Source organism: Euprymna scolopes, chromosome 7 (assembly GCF_053919585.1).
Source record: "Euprymna scolopes isolate OS-2025 chromosome 7, ASM5391958v1, whole genome shotgun sequence".
In the NCBI taxonomy this organism is placed as follows: Eukaryota; Metazoa; Mollusca; class Cephalopoda; order Sepiida; family Sepiolidae; genus Euprymna; species Euprymna scolopes.
In genome coordinates this window covers 40,455,324-40,480,123 of record NC_136488.1, presented here as the reverse complement: position 1 = coordinate 40,480,123, position 24,800 = coordinate 40,455,324, and the positions used below count along the sequence as shown (strand labels likewise).

The 24,800-nt window shown below is 31.7% G+C and overlaps 1 protein-coding gene across 1 annotated transcript in view; it reads left to right on the top strand.

Moving 5' to 3' along the window:
• LOC145279692 (transmembrane 9 superfamily member 1-like) overlaps positions 1-18,385 on the top strand; it is a 918,708-nt gene extending 900,323 nt beyond the window's left edge. Inside the window, exons 9-15 of the mRNA XM_080130972.1 lie at positions 4,008-4,155; positions 6,260-6,385; positions 7,716-7,808; positions 10,010-10,120; positions 13,491-13,653; positions 16,223-16,414; positions 17,797-18,385. Of these exons, the coding sequence (XP_079987098.1) occupies positions 4,008-4,155; positions 6,260-6,385; positions 7,716-7,808; positions 10,010-10,120; positions 13,491-13,653; positions 16,223-16,414; positions 17,797-17,998 (1,035 nt within the window). The 3' untranslated portion in view covers positions 17,999-18,385. The remainder of the gene's footprint in view (positions 1-4,007; positions 4,156-6,259; positions 6,386-7,715; positions 7,809-10,009; positions 10,121-13,490; positions 13,654-16,222; positions 16,415-17,796) is intronic.
• The last annotated feature ends 6,415 nt before the right edge of the window (positions 18,386-24,800 follow it).

Genomic DNA, 24,800 nt, shown 5'->3' with positions numbered 1-24,800 from the left:
TTTTGGTGATTGTTAGGTTCACAACGTTTTGCTCGTATTCTTTGGGTTTCTTTGGTCTTCAGGTAACTTTTGTTTAATCAGTAATCTTCCAGAAATTTTAAAATGTTAAATTGAATTCTTTATTTAATTAATTTTGGTAGATTGGTCTCATTCCATATGCCATGTCATTTTAGATATTAAGCATGAGATAATGTTTTCTTAGATTCCTTTATCAAGGATTGAACTTACAACCTCTAGAAAAAATTCACTCTAGAAAAGGTATAATTTTTTTTTTTTAACCCCCGTTCACCCCTAATAGAGCATATCGCCACTTAGACATAAGGGCTACTGTTTGGGGCCATGCCAAGGAAAGAGTAACAAAATGCGTTTACATTACATTTGAACTTCTGCATATCAGTACAGTCAGGGAAGCAGGTAGCAGGAAGGGAATTCCAAAGTCTAGCTGTTCGAGGGAAGAAACTATTAGAGTAGAAAGCTTTCTAGCATTTAGAGACCTCAACAGTGAAGGGGTGAGATTTTGTTGCTAAGCAAGTTTGTGGGGGATATGTACATTGAGTGGGCCATAGTGCAGTGGATAGACATTGAATCTCTATAGTTCCAGGTGAGCATTGTCTGAAAATAGCGGTTTCAATCCTACCCGAAGCCGGCCAGAGGCGTAATTGGCCAAAATGTAGTGAGACAACAACTATGGAAAGCAGTAATTACTGAGGATGCAGTTAGAATATTTGGAGTTCCTATCCCATCACGGTAACCACCTGATGAAGGCCAGAGAAATAGTTGGCCGAAACGTTGTGAAAAAACAACTAAGAGATGATGATAATAGTGCGCAATAAATAAATGAATAAATAATACTCATCTCAATAAGCATTCCAATCGATTAAATAATATAAATTGCAAATTACTTAGAATCTCTACCCAGTCATGGCTGATGGAACAAGAGTATGTTACCCCTGTTAAATAAATATAAGGTTACGTTTAAAATTCTTTGCAGATTCCCGAGTGTGATACACCTGAAGAAGTTTGGAGGTTACATCAAAAATGGCACTCAAGATGAGAACAGCAGTCTGAAGAATCCAAATGATACGAATAACCGATCCTCATCTCAAAAATTCATAAATGTAAAATTTGGATTATTTGGATTATTGTTCTTATCATGAGCGTTATTTTCACAACGGTTCAATCGATGTAACCTTAGACCTTCTTCAAATGTATCTTGTCAAACATTGGTTAATAGAGAATTTTAAATGAAACTCTTTATTTAATACATGGAGGTAGCATGTTCTTGTTCTGTCAGGCAAAACTGGATAGTAGTCTTAAGTAATGCACAATCATATTTTGAGTGTCGCCCGCACTAAGAATTGAACCATCAATTTCTAGAAGAGTGTAACTTACTATTGAATTTTACCAAGTACTTCATCCAATGCAGATTCCTGGATTTGACAAGATACATCTGAAGAATGGAGGTTACATCAGTTGAAACGTTATTTGAATAACACTCAAAATAAGGACAGTAATCCAATTAATCCAAAAAATATGAATTATCAATTAATTCAGAAGCATAAAAAAGGAAATGTTTTAAAATAAAATTTTTGGAAATAAATTCAGTTTTAAGAAAAAAAGAAATTATATATTTTAACGTAACGTAAGTTAACTTTTCTTTTTTAATAATCATGGAATGTGTAAATATGAAGTTGTTTTTATGCTTGACTTTGATTTATTGAAGTTTACAAAATTTTAAATATGATTTATAATTTTAGAAAAAATAATTTTTTTTTTAAACAATCTGCAAATTGGGAAAGATTTGGCATCATTGGCTCAATGGGAAGAACTAGTTGAAAAATCTTTGTTGTTTCCATATTTTTAAACTTTAATCTTCATTAATTTTGTTTTTCTGATATAAACACGGAGAACAAAATCAGATTTTGTTTATGTAGATGGGATGTCCAGTTTAAGTTTCCAAAATTCAGTTGTAGGTTACACTCTTCTGGGGGTTGAAGGTTCAATCCTTAGTGCGGGTGACACTCAAGATACAATTACAAATTACTTAGTACTTCTACGCAATTATGGTTGACAGCAAGGGCATGTTGCTACCATGAATCAAATAAAGTTCCATTCAAAATTCCGTACAGATTCCCGAATTCAACATGATATACCTGAAGAAGGTCAGAGGTTACACCAACTGAAATGTGCAAATAACACTCAAATCATAGTAATATGAATTATCAATTTCATCTAAAAAATTCAGAAACATAATATCTGCAAAGTTTATAGATATATGAAGACTGGTTAAAAGATAGTGGTTAAAATATAAGTCAATAAATATTTGGAAGCAGAGGATGATGATGTAAATAAAAATTACTCATCTCTAAAATCTGACACAACTGTGTGTAATAATGACTAATAATTCCAAGATAAAACCGTTTTTTTTCTGACTCCAGTAATATTAACAAATATTTAGTTTGTCCGACATATCAACTCATTTTAAGTCTGAAACCTGTTGTGAACGCATAATTAAACACATTATTTTACATAGGTAGATGTTCATATTCTTCCCAAGAGCATTTTATTTAAAAATAAATAAATAAATAAATAAAAAACAAAACTGTAACGTAAGTTTACCTAATTAAAGCCTTTTAAGGATAAAAAAAAAAAAAATGAAGTTACAATCTCATTAAAACGTTTTAAAATGTTAAAAATTTTATCCAATTTTGGGAATCAATATAATTTTATGAAATGTAACACGAAAAGCAAAAGTAAACATTCTGTTAAGTGGAGCGGGTTCATACTCCTTGGTAAATCTCTTAAATGAAAAGATAAATCCACCCTTTTCCTTCTCTATTAGAAAAATCTGCTTAGTTAGGGTATCATTCCATCGAACATTTCATATCTATACATCTAATATTTGCACCTAGCTTGTAGACTGTTGATCATATGTGAATTCATCTGCTCATCCAAGTCTTTGCATAATTTCCTTTTATGATTATTCCTTTTATTTTTACACGGCAAACAGAAGCGAAACCACAAAGGATGACTTTGAAAAACATCTTCTGGCCAACTGTGAAGTTGGTAAAACCTACTTTAAAAAACAGGTTAAAGAGAAATGGGCCCAACAGCTTTAAATGCATAGTCATACTGTAATTAATATAGCTATTATCAAAGTTGAAAGATATTGTTTGGTGTATTAGCAAAACTATATGCAGTGAGAGGGATCTAATAAAAATTAAAGTATAATAAATAATAGTGTTTGTCTGGAGTAGCAGAGACTATTTGGTAATCCTAAGGATGATAGGTGACACATGTTCGGAGTTTGTTCAAAGTGAAGCTGGTTTGCGTAGAGTCAACCTCACTCTCTTATCCCAACCAGCCTGATCCAGCGACAGAACAGGATCGAGGCAGCTGAAAGTCAGGTTGGATGCAGGAACTGCCAGAAGTGTCAACGCCCTTCTACATACAGCGCCTGGTATTCCCCAGATGGTCACCCATCTGGTATTGGCTAAGCTGAATGTTGCTTAACTCTGATAATCTAACAAGAACCAGTATATAAATGCAATCATGCCATATACAAATATTAAAATAATTAACGAACGCAGACGTTTTCTTATCCTCAGAAATATTGTTTTAATGTTTAATCTGTAAATTTCAGTTAAACTTCAGTAATTAAAAAAAAAATGCATCTTTTTAGTTTGAGTATAGGTTTTGTATTTCATATCTTGTTTGATTCGATGGCCGTCCGATATCGTAAGATGTTGGTTTACAGTGCAAGAACAGATTTGGCAACGGTGTCACTTTGAAGAATGTAGAAGAAATTAGCAATCAAAACAAAGGATTGTTGAACACAGAATTAGCCAATTTTTGTCACTGATAAAAATATTGACAAATATTTAAATTAAATTTTGTATATCAACATTTTTTAGACTTTAAAACAAAAAAATGTTTTATACTGCACTTGGTTCAGTACAATTTCGTTGTTGTTAATATTTTGTCTTCTTTTTTTTTTTTTTTTTCAGACTCGTGTCTTAAAAAGTGACTTTGCTCGGTACAACATTGATGAAGAAGACAGTGATGATCTTGATCAAGATGAAAATGGCTGGAAGATCATTCATACAGACGTCTTCAGATTCCCCGTCTGCAAAAGTCTATTCTGTGCAATTCTTGGTAATTTTCATTTTTGAATCCTACCATCTTTTCCTTCACACGGTTTTCATATACATTAGATTTTTGTTTATTTCTATGTAAATGTTGCCAAATGCAGGTACTCTTGTATAATGCTGTCAAGTTCTTATCAAAGCAAAGACCATATATTGAGAGTCGGTTAAAAATAAAGGTAAAAAAGAAGAAAAATAGATACTTGTGATATACACTAGTCTGCAACTTGTGTAGGTTGTGAGTTCTGTTTCTAAGTTCTAAGGGAGATAACTTTCGTAGCAATTTTTAAATGAAATGAGTAAAAAGTGCAAGATTCCTAAAAAAATTAACTTCTGTAGATATTATGTAAACAACAGTGTAGCAAGATAAAAACAACATGGTAGCAAGATAAAAGCTCATCACAATAAAAATATCTCCCAAAAATTGTATTTTTACATTCATTTTTTTTAACACATTTTTAATTCGATTTTGAATACATAATTAACCATTAAAAAAAAATTGAATTTCAAGTGAAATAAATGGTACCTATGTCATTTTATAGAAGCACAAAAAAAATGTTAATGTAGTGGATTTTCATTGAATTTATATTTTTGTATGCCTTTCACATGATAGTTAATTATTAATTATAAGCCAGAAATGTTTACCTTGTAAATAAACACTCAATTTTTTGTTTTTTAAGATTACTCACCAAATAATAAAATTCTTCAATTCCATTTTTAGAATAACTCGAAAAGAAGAAAAAATGTACAATAATTTCTTTGAAGCCACCATAATATAAATCATTTACCAATACACAACAGTAAATAACATTAGTTGCATATTTTAAATTAACATTAAATTTTTTAAAGTTTCATTCAAATTTTTTTTAGCAATTGACTTTAGTCTCGAAAATTGAATGAGATTTTTTTTTTTAACTTTATCATTTACATTCAATTTGTTCATTTTCTTTTTTTTAATCAATTTTTTAATTTAATTACATAACACTTTTTGGACATTAATATGCAAATACAAAAAATGTGATATTTGGATGAATTGACAAAACTCTATTACTGATTTTGTTATTTAACTTTAAACAATTAATAATTTTAAGGAAACAGCATGTTATTTTACTCATTAGGGGTTATTATAGGAATCATTACTAGTGATCGTTCACTGGTCAGAATAGGTGGTGTTTCCTTGGAATCTGACTGACAACAAGTCTTCCCAGATTTGCAGCACTCTCCATCTTTTTTTCAATAACTGTTGTAAATCACTTTGCGTTATTAGACAGCTGTTTGCCATTGATTTCTTGCTGGCAATTACCCTGATCTCTTCTGGAGTTTATGTTGCAATAAGCCTTTCCAAGATTTCTGTACTTTCCACATCTTTCCAGTGGAAGTCTGGATGGTGCTCTCCCTCAAGTTTCTATTCTGTCTGACTCTTCATGATGATTTTGTATGATGTCAGCTGAGATTGTTGTTACCGTTTGTGTGTGTGTTTTTTGGTAGAGAGCAGTTTATGGGATTTCTAGCAGGTTATATTATTTTTTTTATTATTATTTTACTCACTAGGGGTTTTCACGCAAGTCATTATCAGAGGTTGCTCACTGACAATAATCAGTGGTGTTTCTCTGGAATCCGACTGACAAGTTTCCCCAAATTTCTAGCATTTGCCATTTTTTTTTTATAACCTTTTGCAAATTAGTTTGCATTATCACAGCAGTCATTTACCATTGATTTCTTGCTAACAATGATCATTGGCCTACTCTGGAATTTGAATGACAATAAACTTCCTCAATATTCCAGTACTCTTGCACCCTTACAGTGGAAATCTGTTTGGTGCTCTCCATCTTCCATCCTCCTTGACCTTTCATGACAATATTGTGTGGTATTAGCCAATGTTTAGTGCCATTGCATGTGTGTCTATGTTATCTGTGTGTGTGCATGTGTATTTGTGTGTATTAGCTGTGTGTGTGTGTTAGCTGCGTGTGTGCGTGTTATCTGTAGCAGGTGCCACCTCATATGCTTATCAATAATATTTGCTTAGTACAACATGGATCTTGTATTTTGTTTTTCTCTGACAATAATGAATGAAACTAAAACAAAATCTCTTTTCTATTTTGATTTAATTGCAGGCGTTGGAAGCCAGTTTCTTGCCTTGGCCACTGGAATTCTTCTGATGGCTCTTCTCGGCATGTTTAATGTCCACCGTCATGGTTCCATCAATTCGGCTGCCGTTGTCCTATATGCTCTCACTTCAGGTGAATTGTTACCGTCCTCCTCCTCCTCCACTACCAACTGCTGCCTTCTTTTTTTTCTGAGTTTCTATAAACTCTTTGTCTAGAGTTCAATTATCACTGCTTATATCAAAGATAATCCTATATCCAATCTTTGTAAAATTATGTTTGTTTTGAAACATTCAAGAAAATTTCATCCATTTTGTATTCATATATAAATCTCATGTTATCTGAAAAAAAATTATTTCATCATGTATTTTGTGTGAGTTTCATTTTGCAAAAACTCAGCCGAGGCTCATGTTTAATTTATTTATTTTAAAATTTAGATGTATCTATCAGCTTGAGAACTTTAACTAACTTTAACAAAATAATTTTTTTAATTAAATTATTTTTTTAACAAAATTACTTTTTTTAATTATTTTTTAAAAATATTTTTTAACAAAATTATTTTAACAAAATTATTTATTTTTTTAATAAAATTATTTTTTTAACAAAATTTCTTCTTTTAATTTTTTTTTTAAATTATTTTTTTTAAACAAAATTATTTTTTAAAAATAGAATTATGAAAATCAAATTTAATTATTATGTTCTTTGAATTATTAATTGAATTAAATTGTTATAAAACTATAAGTAGTTTTATTAATGTACTGTTTTAATTCCATTACTCAAATGATTGAATGTATGTAGTTTCCAAAATTACCAATCTTTTTTAATCAATGAGGATTTACTGAGAATTTTAAAGAAGAAATTTTCTGGTTTCAATGGAATTGCTGGTAGGTTGAGAGGATAACCAGTTTAAATGCAAGAAGTATAAAAAAAAAAAAAAATGAAGATTGATGAGAACTCGTATGTGGACAAAGTATATTTGTATGTGAAGCGATTGAAGTTGTAGAGAAATTTTGTTTGGTAACACCATCAGAGCACAGGGTTGAGCAGGTGCTAGTGTGATGGCAAGAATTATAGGGTGGATGGAGAAAATTTAAGGAATTTCTGCTATTACTAACCAGCAGAGCATTGCCACTTTAAATCAAGTGAAGAATATGTCAAACATGTGTAAACAGTGTGATCTATGAAAGTGAAATCTGGCCAGTGAGGGTTGAGAACATGTGTTGCATGATTAGTTTTTATGAGTTTATATGAATATTAAATCTGAATAGTATAGGTAAACGTGTGCAGATTGTGGTTTTGAACGAGTGAAGATTTCTGGGTTTGAACGAGTGAAGATTTAAATAAATAGAAAATTTTCAGTTTTGCTGAGCTTTTACAGATGCAACATTTTCATCTTCAACTTCTTCAAAATGCAAATTCTGTTTTCATATTTATTTAACTATGTTTATGTTCTTCCATCTTGCAGGTGTGTCTGGTTATATTGCTGCTAATTATTATCGAAAGATGGGTGGCGACAATTGGGTGTGGAATATTAATCTCACCTCTGCTCTATTTGCATGTAAGTCTGCTATTTATTATTCTTAGCGAGTTAGGTGTGGAGATGAACAATCAATTTAACTAGCAAACATATGCTCTTTTCAATTGCATAGTTTTACTAGCCTGGGAGGATAATATTATGACAAACATATAGTACACTAACCCTCTTTTCAAAGGAGGAGGTAATGCCAGATAGAATGGTATCATGACAAACAAAAGAACAGGTACTAAACTACCCTCTACTGAATTGAGCATTGAAAGAATGTACTATAGTACAAATAATAAATGTATCGTTTTTACTTCAGAGAGACGTATACCAAATCTCCATCAGTAATAGAAATACAAGTGATAAAAGTAATAGTACAGATTCGGCTTCAGACAAACAGATACCAAATCTCCATTAGTAATAGATATGATGACTGATCAGATTTCAATTTATTAATGTATGTGTGTGTATGCATGGTATAATGATGTTGGCATGCCAATTTTTGTTAGATCACTGAAGTTAAGCAACAATGAGCCTGGTCAATATTAGTTCAGTGATCATTTAGGAGTATAAGCTGATTTGTATATTGCACTAGGACAGAAATTTCCAGGTTAGTATCTGGAGGCATATTAAAAACTACTGGGAACAATGCACCCTCAGTCTTCATTAAGACATGCATCTAGCAGACAAAAAAACTTTTTTCACTGTGCATGTCTATTTAATGAAATACAATTTGTGGCGAAATTTCAGGAAAAACTAATTGACGGTTATCTGGCAATAGTCCGGACTAACAGACGCACGGTAGCACAGACGCCACTGAAAACATAGATCCCTCTCCGATAAATCGAGGGACCAATACGACCAAACATTTCAACAGTAAAATAAAATCATTAGAAACTTATTTTGCTATCAATAAAAAAATTCATGAGATATTTTAAATGTTAATACAGATAAAAAAAGATCCATTTTTAAAATAGTGCCATTCAATCAGTGAGTTTTGTGGGGAAAGAAATACTATTTATAATTTAAGGTTGACAGACCAAAAGAATGTTATTTTAAACTTGAGCATGACAGGCCATTGAAATGCTTTTTCAAAATCTAAGCCTGACAGACCAAAGAAAATATGTTTTTAAAAACTCTTGAGTCAATCCCATCCAAATTGTATGCACATATTCAGATATGTTATTACATTTGATGCACCAATTTTTATAAAACTAAATCTAATTTTTAAATATTAAGATTATTAAAAAATAAAATCTATATATCTATAAGAGTGAGAATGTGTGTGTGCAAGAGGACACTTCTCAACCTATATACTCAACAAATTTCTTATTTACAGACTCGAAATTTGGTATATAGTGTATTCATACATGTAGAAAATTTTTTAATCGGTTTTCATCCGGAAAAAAGGGGCTGCTAAGGTGTCTAAATTGAAAAATTTGTACTTGGGAAGTCATCGGATTTTATTTGTTTGTCAACTGTTTCACATGCTTGAATCATTCACATTATGTTAAGAAGAAGTAGGTTTGAAAACACTTTTTAAATATCGTATCAAGCTGGCCTAATGGTTATCAACTTGACTCACTGGTTTCGATCTCAGCTTGAGTATTTTTTTTTTTGTTTTTACTTTTGACTTGTGAGTGTTTAGAAAAAACATAATGCTCGCATGCACATGTCTCAGTTTCTTACCATTTTTTTTTTTAAGGAATTTAACATTACGTTTACTACAGGGCAACATCGGGTACATCTGCTAATAAAATAATACAACTAAAACAGATAAACTGAAAAGAAAAGGATAAATTGGGGGTTAAAAACCCCACAAACTAAGCAAAACAAAATGGATGACTTTGAGGCAACACCAATTGACTTTCTATACTCATCACGCCTGTAAACCTACATATAAGTAAACAGTTGTTTTGTTTTTCATCAAGGAGTCGATTTTTAATATAGAGAATGTTTTATTTTAAGAAAAAGAGAGGTATATTGAGTATTTATTTTTTTTATGTATGGCGTTTTTTTATGCAAACCTTATTAAACAAACGCAGAGATTGTGTCTTTATTAGTTTAAATTTTCATTTTAAATTGAGTTCATTCACTACGATTATTCGATTTATATTTAAATTATTATAATTTTTAATAAATATAATTTTTTTTCTTTGTTTTTGTAGATCCTTAAAAACCTAACTGATACCGAAAATAAAATTAACTAAAATAAGTGTAATTTTCTTTATTTTCAGTACCTTTTTTCATGGTGTGGGCAATTATAAATTCAGTTGCCTGGGCCTATGGAACAACCCAAGCTCTTCCCTGGACGACTGTTGTCATGTTAATATGTCTTTGGATATTCGGTAAGAAAGACAAAGCATTTTTTTTTTTTTTTTTTTTTTTGTTACTTTCTTTTTCACAAAGTGTAAAATGAGTGAATATATATCTGTTTGATAGCGTTACATTAGACATTCAAAAACTATGGTTTAAGAAACGAAAATATTTTAGCCAAAGGGAGGTAAACGAGTATGAAAGATATTTTACGAGTTGTTCCCCCTTCTGAGTAATTACTATTTCATTATGTCTAGAGAGGGAAAAATTACCATTAACATGTTCTAAGTGTGTGTACTGGAAGAATTCGTCTGATCAAAAAGGTATGAAATAGTAGCAAATTCTACAGCTGAACAATATCTGACACTAAGAAGATGCATAAAGTGCAGAATCAAGTACAATAACACGACTGGTAACATGCTTATACATGCAAAATAGCTTTTGGAAACTATCATTTGATAAAATGAAACAAAGTTTCAAATTGTGACTGCAAAAACTAAAGTCATCATTTCCCTTGATTGAGATATACATGCGACTGGGGAATGCTTGTGAATTTGGTATTTTCATGATACTTCCTCCTTGGGAAGAGGCTGGTTCAACTTGTCTAGGGTGAGTGACACTAGCTCGCTAATGCAGGCTACAAAATTCAAGAGGCTACAAAAATGAAATGATGCATAAACACATGAACCACTCAGAAACTGCAAACCAAAATAAAATATGAAACTAAATAAATAAATAAATAAAAAACAGAATCCTTGAAGACAGGCAGCCTGAATTATTGGAGAATTTGTGTAAGCTCATTTTTCCTACCAAGGTCAATTTTCAAAGTACAGCCATCTCCATTAGAAGGATCTCAACAAATTCAAAAAGTTGTCTTGTTTGATCTTGTAGTCTAGACAGATCTTCACCCTGTATCTCATAATATACTAAAACCTAGATCTTAGTATACTTTGGATTAAAGTCGAAAATGAATGAATAGGCATGTCAGAAGAAGGGTCAACTGGAACACAAAACGTCAGACAGGCATCATCATCATCGTTTTTTTTTTTTTTTTTTGGTGCGGGGTTATTAATGTATTGATTGAGGGGCAATCATTCACACTGATGACCCCCTGTTCAAGTAATTGGCATGGTAGATTGCACTCCACATTTCTAAGAAATTCTATCATAAGGATCAGTTGCAGAGAGCTATATGATCTCTTTGCAGCAGTTTGTTTCTAGGCAACTTAGGTAAGAAATTGTGCTTGAAAACAAACACACACACACACACACACACACACACACACACACACACAAATAATAATGGAAATCCCTATCCTCTCGATAGAATGGAAGCAGCAAAATCTAAATCCCAGCCTGTCTAACTTCTGCCATGGATTGAACTTCACAGAACAAGTCATACAGGTACAATAAACTCAATATCAACATGTACATCAGATGTAAAATTGGATCTTCTCATGTTATGAGGACTTCATTACTGTTAAATGCCTGCTGTGGCTTTGCTAATTCCACGCTGCTCTCAGGAATTAAACATGTCTCAAACAAATACCATTGTAGCTAAAGTTTGGAGGCGACCAGAAAAATTTCAGAAAGATGGCTGATTTTGTAATGAACAGTATTTCATTTCAAGGATTGCTAAATTGAGAACAAAAGGTGTTCATATATATATATATATATATATATATATATAATGAACACCTATATATATATATGAAGTCTTTGAAGTTTTTAACCTTTAAAACTATACAAAAATAAAAATTGTTATCATTCGTTAGAAATCCATCCAGTCAGTAAGTCATTTAATCACCTGCAATCACTGCATCAACTCTCTCTCGAATTTACTATAGCACTAATAATTTATATTTTAAGGGATTTTATATATATATATATATATATATATATATATATAAAATCCCTTAAAATATAAATTATTAGTGCTATAGTAAATTCGAGAGAGAGTTGATGCAGTGATATATATATATATATATATATATATATATATATATATAAATGGATTCTCCCGTCGATTTTTATGTATGAGGTTCCGCCACATATATATATATATATATATATATATATATATATATATATAATGAACAACAAAAAACAATCATTTTTTTAATTCATTTTAGACTTTTCTTTTATCTAACAAAGACAAAATATTGACAGGATATCAGAATCTGCTGTCGATGAAGAGTTATTTCCCCTTAATTGGTTTAAATCCGTATAGGTGGATTATTTTACTGCTTCAGAAAATGCCCGATTTCTGATGCAATCCTCTGTTTGTAAGAGTCAAATAGATCCTAAAATGGAGTACTGCATCCACTTCTGGGAAGGTACCACTTAGAGCACACTTTCTTACCTCAAAAGAATACATAAGTGATTTTGCAACCCAGTGTGGGATGATCTTGTTTTTCAATACAGCCCTCTTTTTCAAAGAAGAGATGTTGCTAGTTTCTCTTTACTCTATCGTTATCTCAATAGAAAGTGTTCGACTGAGCTTCAACATGTGGTTCCTCCCCGTAAAACATTCATAGCAAGAACTCGTCCTCAACCACCATTGCAAAGAACTTTCCTTTCTTTCTTTATCTAAAATCAAACAGAATTTTTATGAACAAACTTTCTTATCAAGAACCCCTCATCATTAGAACACATTGCCATGGGATTGCTTTCCTGTAGACTACAACATGCTCATATTCAAATTCAATGTTAATAAATACTTGTTGAACATCCTTTTAAGTAATCAAATCTTTTCCATTCCATTCAACGTATTTAAATCCTCTCATAATATTGTTCATCATTGAAGTGGCAATTTCATAAATTATCATTGAGTGGCTTTTGGCCTTAATAAATGGTGATTTATTAGTATAAAAAATCGTTGCAGTGATGGCAGTAGATTCAAGAGACTATGTCTTAAGGAAATGTTAACTTCCATACACCAAAGTCAAAGATTTGTACGTCAGAATAGTAAAAGTTCATGGATGTTGGCATGAAACAAAGATTTATCATGAAAAATGTTATGGAGATTTCATTGAACAAGTCAGAAATGTATGGAAACTATTATGAACAACATACATCTATTCTGGTTCATACACATCCTTCAATTTGCAGAGTAATCTAAAAGAAACCAGACGGTCTTGAAATTATGTTCCTCGAGAAAAATTTTACCTGAAGTTAATGGCAGTAAAATGTTTGATTAAATTAACAAATATGAATAACACCCCCACCGCCACCAAGATGAGAATAATTGTCCAAACAATCAAAAAAATACATAAACATTCACATTTCATCTCAAAAATTCAGAATTGCAAATATAAGTTATTTACTTTCTTGTTCCCTTTTGTTTTTACTCATAAATCCGAAAGCCAAAGGATGAATATTTCTTTTCCTTTTCTCATTTCAGTTGGTTACCCACTGACAGTTGTTGGCGGCATTTTTGGGAAGAATTGGGCAAATGGATTCGATGCTCCATGTCGCACCAAAAATATTGCTCGTGAAATCCCATCTGCCCCTTGGTATCGATCAGCTTTGGCCCATTGTTTGGTTGGTGGATTCTTGCCATTCAGGTAAGGCAATCCTCACTACTTTATTTTACTGCTTTCGAAGTTATATGTTTTCAGCTAATAATAGTTTTCTTTTCTTAATGGTTTTTACATCTGATGGTCAAAGCTAAATAGTACAATAACTTATATTAATTATTTAAAGGGAGTGATTTTTTTTTATTTATTCAAAAATATATTCATCATTTTTTTTACTTAGCCATCCAAAACAATACAGTTTTTTTTAATTGTTTGATTATCCCTTTCTTATTTGATTAACAGGAACGTGTCTCGGCAATGCCCAGAAATATTCAGGAAACTAAAAATTGCAACCTTCCGTAGTAAATTGACTGGAAAGAACTGAAAACACTCTTTGCACCCAGAATGCTAAGCATTGATCTACAATATAGATGTTTTGTCTAGCGTTAAATAGATTGCCTAGCATTTATTTCCCTTTGCCGAGCCATTTTTTTTTTTTAATGGATTTTCTTCAGTCCTATTCACCGGTTGAAGTTTCTGGTGTTCATCCTCAATCTATTTTTAACTGCCTCCCACATTGCCTTCTGACATAGTTTTCTATCCCTTTAAATATCTCTACATTCTTTGGGCATCGATAGGAATTATTATCTTTGTTCTTTCTAATAATAGAATTGAATAATGTAAGCATTATTATTTATTATTATTTTTTTTATCAAAATAAACTTTATTTACCTTCTTGCCATTTGTGAAACCATCCCCTCCCCATCTAATCTCTCGTAATTTGGCTGTTACTCAGCATAATTTGTATTTTCTCCTTTCTATGAGTATTTTTATGCCCAAATGCTTTCTATTCTGTAAGCTTATCAAGTCTATGATTCTCTTTAAGGTCTTAGTAAATTTCTCATCTTCATTTTGCATTTACATGTTTCTGAAGCAATGTCTTCTTATTCCTTTTAGTTAAACCTGCATGGAGAATATACCTTGTCTCAGAGTGTTGATTGTTGATAAGAATTTATACTAACTATCCACAAAATACGTCCATCCCAGAGACAGTATAATAGACATAAATAGAACTGTCAGTAATAGTAAGATGGAAATAATCATTGAATAAAACAGGAAAAAATGAATAGTGAATTAATAAGAGTTTGTTTTGCCAAGCAATATGCAAATTAGGTGACCAATGGATATTGATTGCATTGATATGACTGAGTATATGTCCCAACTTTACAAATATAGATTAAGTTAATTTGTAAATATTTCTTAAAAAATTATCAATATTTTGAAAATCATATAGACTAGCATTTCAGCTCAGCATTGCCTGGATGTGAGGAGATGTATGTTGAGCAAAAAAAAACAAAAAACGGTCAATTTTTTAAACTTTGACCCCTATTATGACCCCTTAACATCTATGGCTTTGGGATCAAATCAAGTTATTAAGTTAGATCCATGTCCAAGGAACCTATATTTAAAATTTCAACCCCAAATTTAGACCCCAAATTGTCGGAGGAGTTTGGTAGAGTTCTCAAAGGACAAATCGTTGAACTTTGACTCCTTAACAGCCAAATTTCTGGCCAAAAATGGATTACAAAGATTTTCCCAAATCTCAGTACCCTGTATATCAAATTTCGAGTCTGTAGAATGAAAATTGAGAGAGTTATTGCATAGGGAAATGTACACAGACAGACAGATACACAAACACAAAGACACGTTCACTTTTATAGATCTACTAGCATTTCAGCCCGGCGTTGCCCGGGTGTTTGGAGGTGTATGCTGAGCAAAAAAAACAAACAAAAAAAAACGTTAATTTGTTTTAACTTTGACCCCTATTATGACCCCTTAACATTTATTGTTTTGGGCTCAAATCAAGTTATTAAGTTAGATCCATGTCCTAGGAACCAATATCTAAGATATCAAGTGTGTAGACCCAAAATTGTCAGAGGAGTTTCGTAGAGTTTTCAAAGGTCAAATCGTTGAACTTTGACCCCTTAACAGCGAAATTTCTGGCCGAAATCCGATCACATCGATTTTCCCAAATCTCAGTACCCTGTATATCAAATTTCGAGTCTGTAGACTAAAAATTGATGGAGTTATTGCGTAAGGAAATGTACACAGACAGACAGACAGATAGACACATTCACTTTTATAGATATACTAATATGGGTGCCCGGCGTTGCCCGGGTTTTTGGGGTGTATGCTGAGCAAAAAAAAAAAAGCAGTCAATTTTTTTTAACTTTGACCCCTATTATGACCCCTTAAAATTTATTGTTTTGGGCTCAAATCAAGTTATTAAGTTAGATCCATTTCCAAGAAACCTATATCTAAAATTTCAAGTGTTTGACCCAAAATTGTCGGAGGAGTTTGGTAGAGTTTTCAAAGGTCAGATCATTGAACTTTGACCCCTTAATCGCCAAATTTCTGTCCAAAAACCAATCACATCGATTTTCCCAAATCTCAGTATCCTGTATATCAAATTTCGAGTCTGTAGACTAAAAATTGAGAGTTATTTTGTAGGGAAATGTATGCACACAGACAGACAGACAGACACTTTCACTCTTATAGATAGATAGATTTGATTGTTGTGGTTTTGTTGATGACTGAATATTGTTGCCTTTTTCAGTGCCATCTCAGTTGAGCTGTATTACATCTTTGCCACTTTGTGGGGCCGTGAGCAATATACCCTGTACGGGATCTTGTTCATAGTCTATGGCATACTCCTCAGTGTCACAGCCTGCATTTCCGTAGCCCTGACCTACTTCCAGTTATCAGCCGAAGATTACAGATGGTGGTGGAGGTCTATATTCAGTGCTGGGTAAGCTTACACTTTTTATACTCTTTTTTTTTGTTTTCTTTTCTCTCCTAACACTTGCATATTTATACTTCTAGAAATGATATTATTTTTTAATAATGGCATAGGAAGTAGTAATCATAGTGACAGTAGTGCAGTATGTAGACTTGACATACAGGGTTCAAGTTCTGTCAAGCCTATTGCATCACTTTCAACATAGCCTCTCTGATTCTCTCTCCTCTGATCTTGAGTACGTAGTACAATGGGGAAAAAGGTGGCTTTTTAATTTTAATGCATCAAAACCAAACTTCTATCTTTCTATCATTAACGCTCTGACCCACATCTGGCTCTTATTGAAATCAATGGCTCTTACCTTGAGGACACTATATTTAGACAAACTTCTTGGTGTGACCATCATTCCTGATCTGAAATGAAGCACATACATCAAATCCATAGTCAAGATCACTGAAAACATTGTTGCAACATTCTACCTCTCCAGTAGGTATCTTACTGCTGAAGCAATTCTCTACCCATATAAGAACCAAGTACGTCCTAGGATTGAGTACTGTTGCCACATCTGAGCAGGAGCTGCTCAAAACACTCTATTCTGCCTTGATAGAGTTCAAAACAGACTTTGTAATCTAGTGAGTAATGCCCTTTTCTCTGTAGCCTTTTCCACAAAAGTTGTGAGCCTGTCCCTGCTCTATTGCTATTTTCATGATAAGTGTTTGACTGAGTTCCAATCTATGATCCCCCTGCTCACCAATCCTTTATAAAAAACACTTGTCTAGCCAAAATCACTATCAAAAAATTCCTCCACTCTCTATGATTGCCTAAACCTAAACATGGATTCCATGAACAATGCTTTTTCCCTAGAACTGCCTGCCGGTGGAACTCTGTTTTGCTGAATCTGTTTTCCAGCTGACTACAATATTATCTTTAAATCCAATGTAAACAGGTTCTCGTCCAGCCATCCTCATAAATCATCTAATTATACCAAATTCCTTCTACAAACAATTATTATGCAACTGTCCCAATGAGTACAATACACACATTAATCCTTATCCTTAAGTGGCCTCTGGGCCTTGATATGTAGTGCCCCTTTGTAAAAATAAAATAAATAAATAAAATCCAACTTCAAATCTTTTCTATGTCACATGATCAAGCCAACCAACCAGCTTTCTGCTTTTCTTTTGAGGTCAGGTGATCCTAAAATATCATCCTCATCAATCATACTGTATGAACTACTGCATCTGATTTTTTTCAACTTAATTTTGAAAAATCTGTCCATTCAAATTACTTTTTTATTAATAGTCTTCCATGTTTTATTTCTTTATTTTTTCTTTTTTTTTTTTTCATTAATAGTCTGCTGTGATTTATTCATTCTTTTTGTTTTTGTTTTTCAGCTCAACTGGATGTTTTGTTTTCCTTTATGCTCTATTTTACTATTTTAAACGCTCCAACATGTCCGGTCTTCTTCAAACCCTGGAATTTTTTGGCTACACTACTCTTTCCTGTTACGTGTTCTTCCTCATGCTGGGCACGGTCTCGTTCTTTGCATCATTAAAATTTGTCCGTTACATTTATGTCAACCTCAAAATGGATTGAAACAAGGAAAGAAAAATTAAAAACAAAAAAAAATCATTTCCGTTTCTTCTACTGTAAGAATCCAATCATGGGGATCATTTTAGTAACAATGTTCTTTCTTTCTTTCTTTCTTCTTCTTCTTCCTCAAATGTTTTCTCATCTTTTTTTTTTCTTTTCTCAGGAGGGGAATGTAAAAATAATAGGATTTATAAAATAAAAAACGTTAAAACAAAATGGGTTATTAAATGCTGGGTCTTGTATTATTATTATACAAGATGAGTCAGATGTGTGTATATATGGAAAGCCTTGCATTGACGTTTGGATCGAGACTTTGTATTTTATTTTTTTTTGTATGTGTTAAAGACGTTCCTTATTCATCTCTGCTGGATAAAAAAAAATGGAGTTTTACTTTTTTTGCTTGTTGGTCAAATAACTTGCAAGTAAAGCTGGAGGGGGGTATTCGGGTTATGGTAAATTTTCTTTTTATATTTCTATGAAAACAAATCAGTATAAACATATATATATAAATAAATACATATATTCATACGTACAAACCTTAAATATATTTACTTAGAAAACCCATATCTAATTCTCTCTCTCGTTCCCCCTCTCTCTTTAATATATATAATGCAATGTATGCTGCTTCATTTAGAGATTTAATACTCTAAGTTTTCACACACATATCACACACACATATATATATTTGCATATCTTCACACTTTGCTGCAGTTTTATGGGACATACAATCGTAGGAAATTCATTAACAAAATTGTTATGGTATTTATACACTTGAATACAAATAGGAATTCTGAATTTTTATTCAAATGTATAAGAATCATGGGATTCAAAATTTCATTCTAGTTTCATAAGCATTAATTAATCGACTGTCGTTATGGTAAAAAGGGAAGGGTTGTTTTCATTAACATATATTAACAAAACAAAAAAAAAGAAACTGCATAGACACAAACAAATACATCTTAGAAGCATATATTATGTAAATGTCTACGAATACAGATGCACAAATTATTTATTTAACAATGCATAACAGCTTCTGTAGCTGAACCAGGGTTTCATTGATGCAGAGAGGCCATTGCTGTTTGGAAAATGCCTCCATGTCCACTTCAACTCATCAGCATCCATCTTAAAGAAAGGAAGGCTGCCCCTCCCCCATAAAAAGCAAAACAGAAAAACACCAGTAGACACAGTTTGTGAACTGTCCCTTTATAAAACAAGTTTCATGTTTACAAATGAATGAATGAACACTGGTTCATCTACAAAAATTGTAATGTATCGTTTTTAAATAAGTTGTATATTAGCTCTGGCAAACCTTATGATTGAGCACTTTATTGATTTATTTTCAACATAACTTAACACACGCACACACATAAGTGCCTGTGTGTGTATTTAAATAGTAAATACATAATCAATACAGGTCTTTCCTTTATTTTCTTAAAAATTTTCTTCATTCTGCAAGCTAGTTTCTGTGTCTCTGGTATCAATTTATGCAGTATGTATGTAAGAGAATTGTTTTGTCCATCTCAAACACTTTTCTCAGTCATGGATCATCTTTGGGAATTAGCTTGCAAAATTGAGAAAACAATTAAGAAAATATAGAAAAAGAAAATTGTCATCTTTAATCAGAATAATACTGATATATATATGTGTGTGTGTGTGTGTTAAACATTATTTTAAAAGGATACACATCCATGTTTTGGACAGACAAATACCGTATTGAATAAATGGATAATAAATATCCATAGAGCAGGAACATAGGAAATTCCACAGAGGAAAAAAGCCACAATCACTCTAAAAATCTCCCATTGGATTTTACACCCATTTTTACTTGATTCTTTTAATTCACTATGTTCACTGCGGATCTGTGCAACTTGAGAATATATAGTAAAAATGTAAACAAAAAAGCATCACAACGTCTTAAAATAGTGGGGGGGGGGCAATTCAAACAATTTTTCAGCCTTTGTGGACCATAAGATTCTTAGTAGACAAATGATTAAAGTAAACACTGACTTCAAGTGGGTCCCTATTCTGAGTCACAGGTTTGATTCCTGCCTGATCCTCATTTTCCTCTTTGTGGATTTGTCTAAGTTCCAGCCCTGTAGATAAGTATCAAATTGTTTAATACAGGTTGTCTTTGCAAAACCTGAATTTTGTCTAAAATAATACCATTTGATTTAAAATCGTTTATTTACTTAATTCATATATGACAAACCTAAGCATGTACAATAGCTGTTGTATAAATAAAATATGATTTTTCTAGATTTAGAAAATATGTACGAAATGAGCGTGAAGATGTCTACATTCTCTCAACAGTAACTATAAATTATATTTTAGCACACATTATATATATATATATATATATATATATATATATATATATAATATTGAGATGTAGTTTGCTTGAAGCATTGTGTGTGGTATATATTTAGGAGAGTATTTGAAGGCTATCACAATGCAAGAAATGGAAAGTCGTCAGTGTTGAGGAAGGAAGATAAAAACGAGTGATTTAAATTTCTATATCAATATTTATTTTAATATTTTTTAGAAAAAAAAATGTCTATTATAATAGTCTTATTCCTGTCTGTTCAAGTTTATTTGTTCACAAGTTGATTAATATATACAAATGGTAAATTGTTTCACAAATTAATTTTTATACTGAAAACAAACTTTTTGGAATTTACATTATACGCTTTTATTTCATCATCTTTATATATACTACTTAATTAAAAGAAAGTTTAAATTAGGATTTACCTAATTTACATATTACATTAAGCAAAATCTATTTTAATAATTAGCTCTGTTATTAATGGTTCTTAGTAATAGAATTGTTTTAATTTTTCTGTTTAGGAATATTACTTAAAGTTGATTTATTTAATTTATTTTTAATTGCTTGCTAAAGCTGACATCAGTTTTGTTTAAAAGCGGAAATAAGCTTTATGTATTTAAGCTGTGAGAGTTATTTCCCCTTTGGCTGTTTAATTTTCATGAATAAAGATATCCATCTTTCAAAGAAAATCAATTTATGCTTCCATAAATCCAACATGTGTTCCATTGTCAGGAAAATGGTAACAGGATTAAGAGTTAGGATATTTGGTGTATCTTACATGATTAAATCTTTCGACCAACAATATGCTTCGACCTGGCAATGCTGGGTATGTAGTATATATAAAAGAAAATCACTTGTTTTTGTCTTCCCATCTCTACACTGACAACTTTCCATTTTTTTACATTGTTATACCCTTCTTGTACTTCATTATTTATTTATTTATATATATATATATATATATATATATATATATATAATCCTACAGCAGCTTTTGTATGATCTTTCAGTTGTCAAGTGCAACCGATCCTTTTCAGTGTTTTTTAAATGGAATCAGTCTAACCTAATAACTGCAAAATGAAGCAACTATTTGTCGGATAACGTATTACTGTGTGTATGCACATACACAAACACTCATATGTGTGTGTGTGTGTGTGTGTGCAAATGCAAAAGTAAATATATGCATTCTGGCTTTAAGCCCTTGCCATAGTGAATCAATTCATATGGTATAAGAAACTCTGGACAAGGTATCTCTTTTTTGTGCTTTGCCAAATTGGCCTTGTATAAGAGGTGGCAATTTTATATTAGGTTGATGCAAAAATAGTGTCATTTTTTTTACATGAAGTTGGACGTCCAAAAACGACATCGTTTTTGCACAACCTAATAAATATCCATTTGACATTGGCCTCTTTTAGAGTCTGTATTCTATTTTTGATTTCTTAAACAAAAACAACAGATCCCCCTCAATCCCTGAGTCAAAAATGGTGTGTCTACCCTCCTCTCATTAAGACAGTTTTTTTTTCCACCTGTGGTATTTTTATTCTTTTTTTAATTATATCATTCAAGAATATATTTGTTGCCATTCTCTCCAAAATAAATGGCACGCTCTCTTTGTGACTTTGTCTCTTTATTTTGTTAGGCATGACTTGGTATTTGGTTCATTGGCGCAATATGGATGCAGTGAAAAAAAAAAAAAAAATGCTAGTTTTATTTGATTTAGGTTTAGAAGATGAATGAAACAAGAATGTAATTTTTTTTTACTATTGCTTATAATCTTTAATTCTAGCCATAATTTATTTTGAATATTTTGTCGACATTTTTTTTTTTAAATATCTATAATAAATTGGCAAAAGATACCCTGAAATGGTGTTTACTTCATAATCTTCAACATCCGAAAGTGATTTTGAACACTTTAAATTGGCAGAAGTAATATCTTTAGCTAGAATTAAAGCTTGCAAGACAGCAAAACATTAATTCTTCTGTGCTTCTAAACCCAAAAAGAAAAGAATATTTGGTGTTTGTGTAGATTAGTGATTTTTAAAACAACATATTTCAAGTGACAATATTATTACATACTTGCATGTTAAAATTAGTTTAAATTCCAAAGATTACAAAAAATGATCCAGTAGACGTGCTAGATGTATTTTTAACAAAAAGAAAATCATTCACAATTATGTTTTGATATATTGTCTTAAAAAAATGACAGACCCTTAAGTCAAGGGAGATAAGTCAGTTTGTCATAGTGAATTCGTCGCACAACTCTTGTACATTAAAACATAAAATAAAACTTGATAATTCAATAAATTCTAGTCTTACTTGTAATTATTTTTCTACTGGGTCATTTTTGATAATTTTTGGAATTTATGCTAATTTCAACATGATACATAGATACGTGATAATGTTTTCACCTGAAATGTGTTGGTTTAAAAGATCACCTATGTACATATGCACCAAATATTTTCGACCATGCCTCTATTGTATTAATGAATTGAGTATTTTGTCTGTAGTTAGGATTGAAAAATGGACGCAAAGAATGTGAAGAGCAACAATAATGGTTTTCTATGCCATTTTTTGCTGATGAAAATGTTTGAGTGAAATCTTTTCAAAGTCTTTTTACAGTGAAATATTTGCAGAAACGCCCATCAAACATGATGCGATGTTTGAAGATGCACAATTCTATTCATTAATTGTATTATTTTCAAAAAATAAAGGCTAAAACGAACAACTATAAGTATTTTCTTTGTTTCCTTGTTTTTTATATATATATATATACACACACACACACACACACATATATGCACTAGCTGTACCCTGCCACGCATTGCTGTGGCTCAATTTGGTGTAATGGAAAATTCTAATAAAAAGAGAAAATGCATGTTTCTTATATTCTTAGTGCAGCAATCCACTCCAAAAAGTAAAAAAAAGGGCGAAAATGAAAAAAAATGGTACTCTTGCAGAATTGGATTCTGATCCTCGGGATTACCGTCAATCATGGCTTGGGCTCGACCAACAATCAGTGGATAAAGCCGAACATAGCAAAAATGTTGAAACGCTAAATGTTTTGTTTTTTTTGTTTTCTGTATACAAAAATGTGAGTTAGTAATTAATATTTGAGTGATGGGGAGGGGGGGGGGGGTGCTATACACAGATTCGAAAAAGTTGTCCAAAAACAAATAAATGAAAGCAAAGGTAAGGTAAGTTACGTTTCTACCTTACTGGATAATTGTTTAGTGTTTTTATGTAATGTAAAATGTTTAATCGGCTCGAAAAACAGAAACGGTTGCAGACTCTGTTGAATACATTAAGTTTGGGAAAGTAAGTTGAAAACTAAAAACTATACAATACAATGTCAAAAACCCACCGAATATATGTTACCATGACATAGGCTGACATAATTGGCGGGTTTGTGACAGTATTTTGTGTAGTTTTTTAGTTTTAACTCACTTTCTCAAACTTAACGTAATCAACAGTGTCCGCCACCATTTGTATCTTTCAAATACACCGATAAACACTGTTTTTCGAGCCGATTAAATGTTACATTAAATGAAAAGGGTTTGTATTACTAAACATAGATACAAAGAAGTTGTCAAAAAATAAATATATAACAAATAAATGTTATCAAAGGTAAGAAAAGTAAATGTTCTACCTAACTGGATAAGATTGTAGTGTTTTTATGTAATGTATAATGTTTAATCGGTTCAAAAACATGCAGTGTTTATCCGTATATTTGAAAAATACAAATGACGGCAGACTGTATCGAACACGTTAAGTTTGGGAAAATGAGTTTAAACTAAAAAACTATACAAAATACTGTTAGGAACTCACTCAATATATGTTACTGTGATGTAGGCTGACATATAATCAGTGGTTTTAAACTTTTGCTCAATACAGGTGACGACTTTTAAGAATCCCTTTTAGTGATTACCTGGTTTGAGGATATTTGTACACCTAAACAGCAAATCTGCCCCCAAAATCTGGTATTATTTTACTTTAAGGCCCGCTCATGTTCCTATATAATGAAATATTTTATTGTAGATTTCGGTGTACTAAAAACGAATCTGCAAACCGTTTCTGCCGCAAAAAGAAAGTTTTCATGATATGAAGAAATTACTTTTTTGAAAAGTCGGTGATCATTTTTCAATGTAAATTTAACTTAGAATGAGCACCCACTTTATGGCCACCTGAGAGAAGGGCATTTTTCTGTGTATTTCTTAGCTAAAAAGTTTTTTGTTTGATTTCTTTTGCATGGTAATAACCGCTGAACTCTGGGACTATTTTCAATTTCACAGCCGTAGCCTTCATTTATGCTACGCGCGAGCATAAACGAAAGCTGTTTAGCCAATAAACATGGGAAAAAATCCCCCCCCCTCTCTCAGGTGGCTAGAAAGTGGGTGCTTATTTTAAGTTAAATTTACATGGAAAAGTGATCGCCTAATTTTCGAAAAAAGTAATTTCTTCATATCATAAAAACTGTTTTTTGCAATA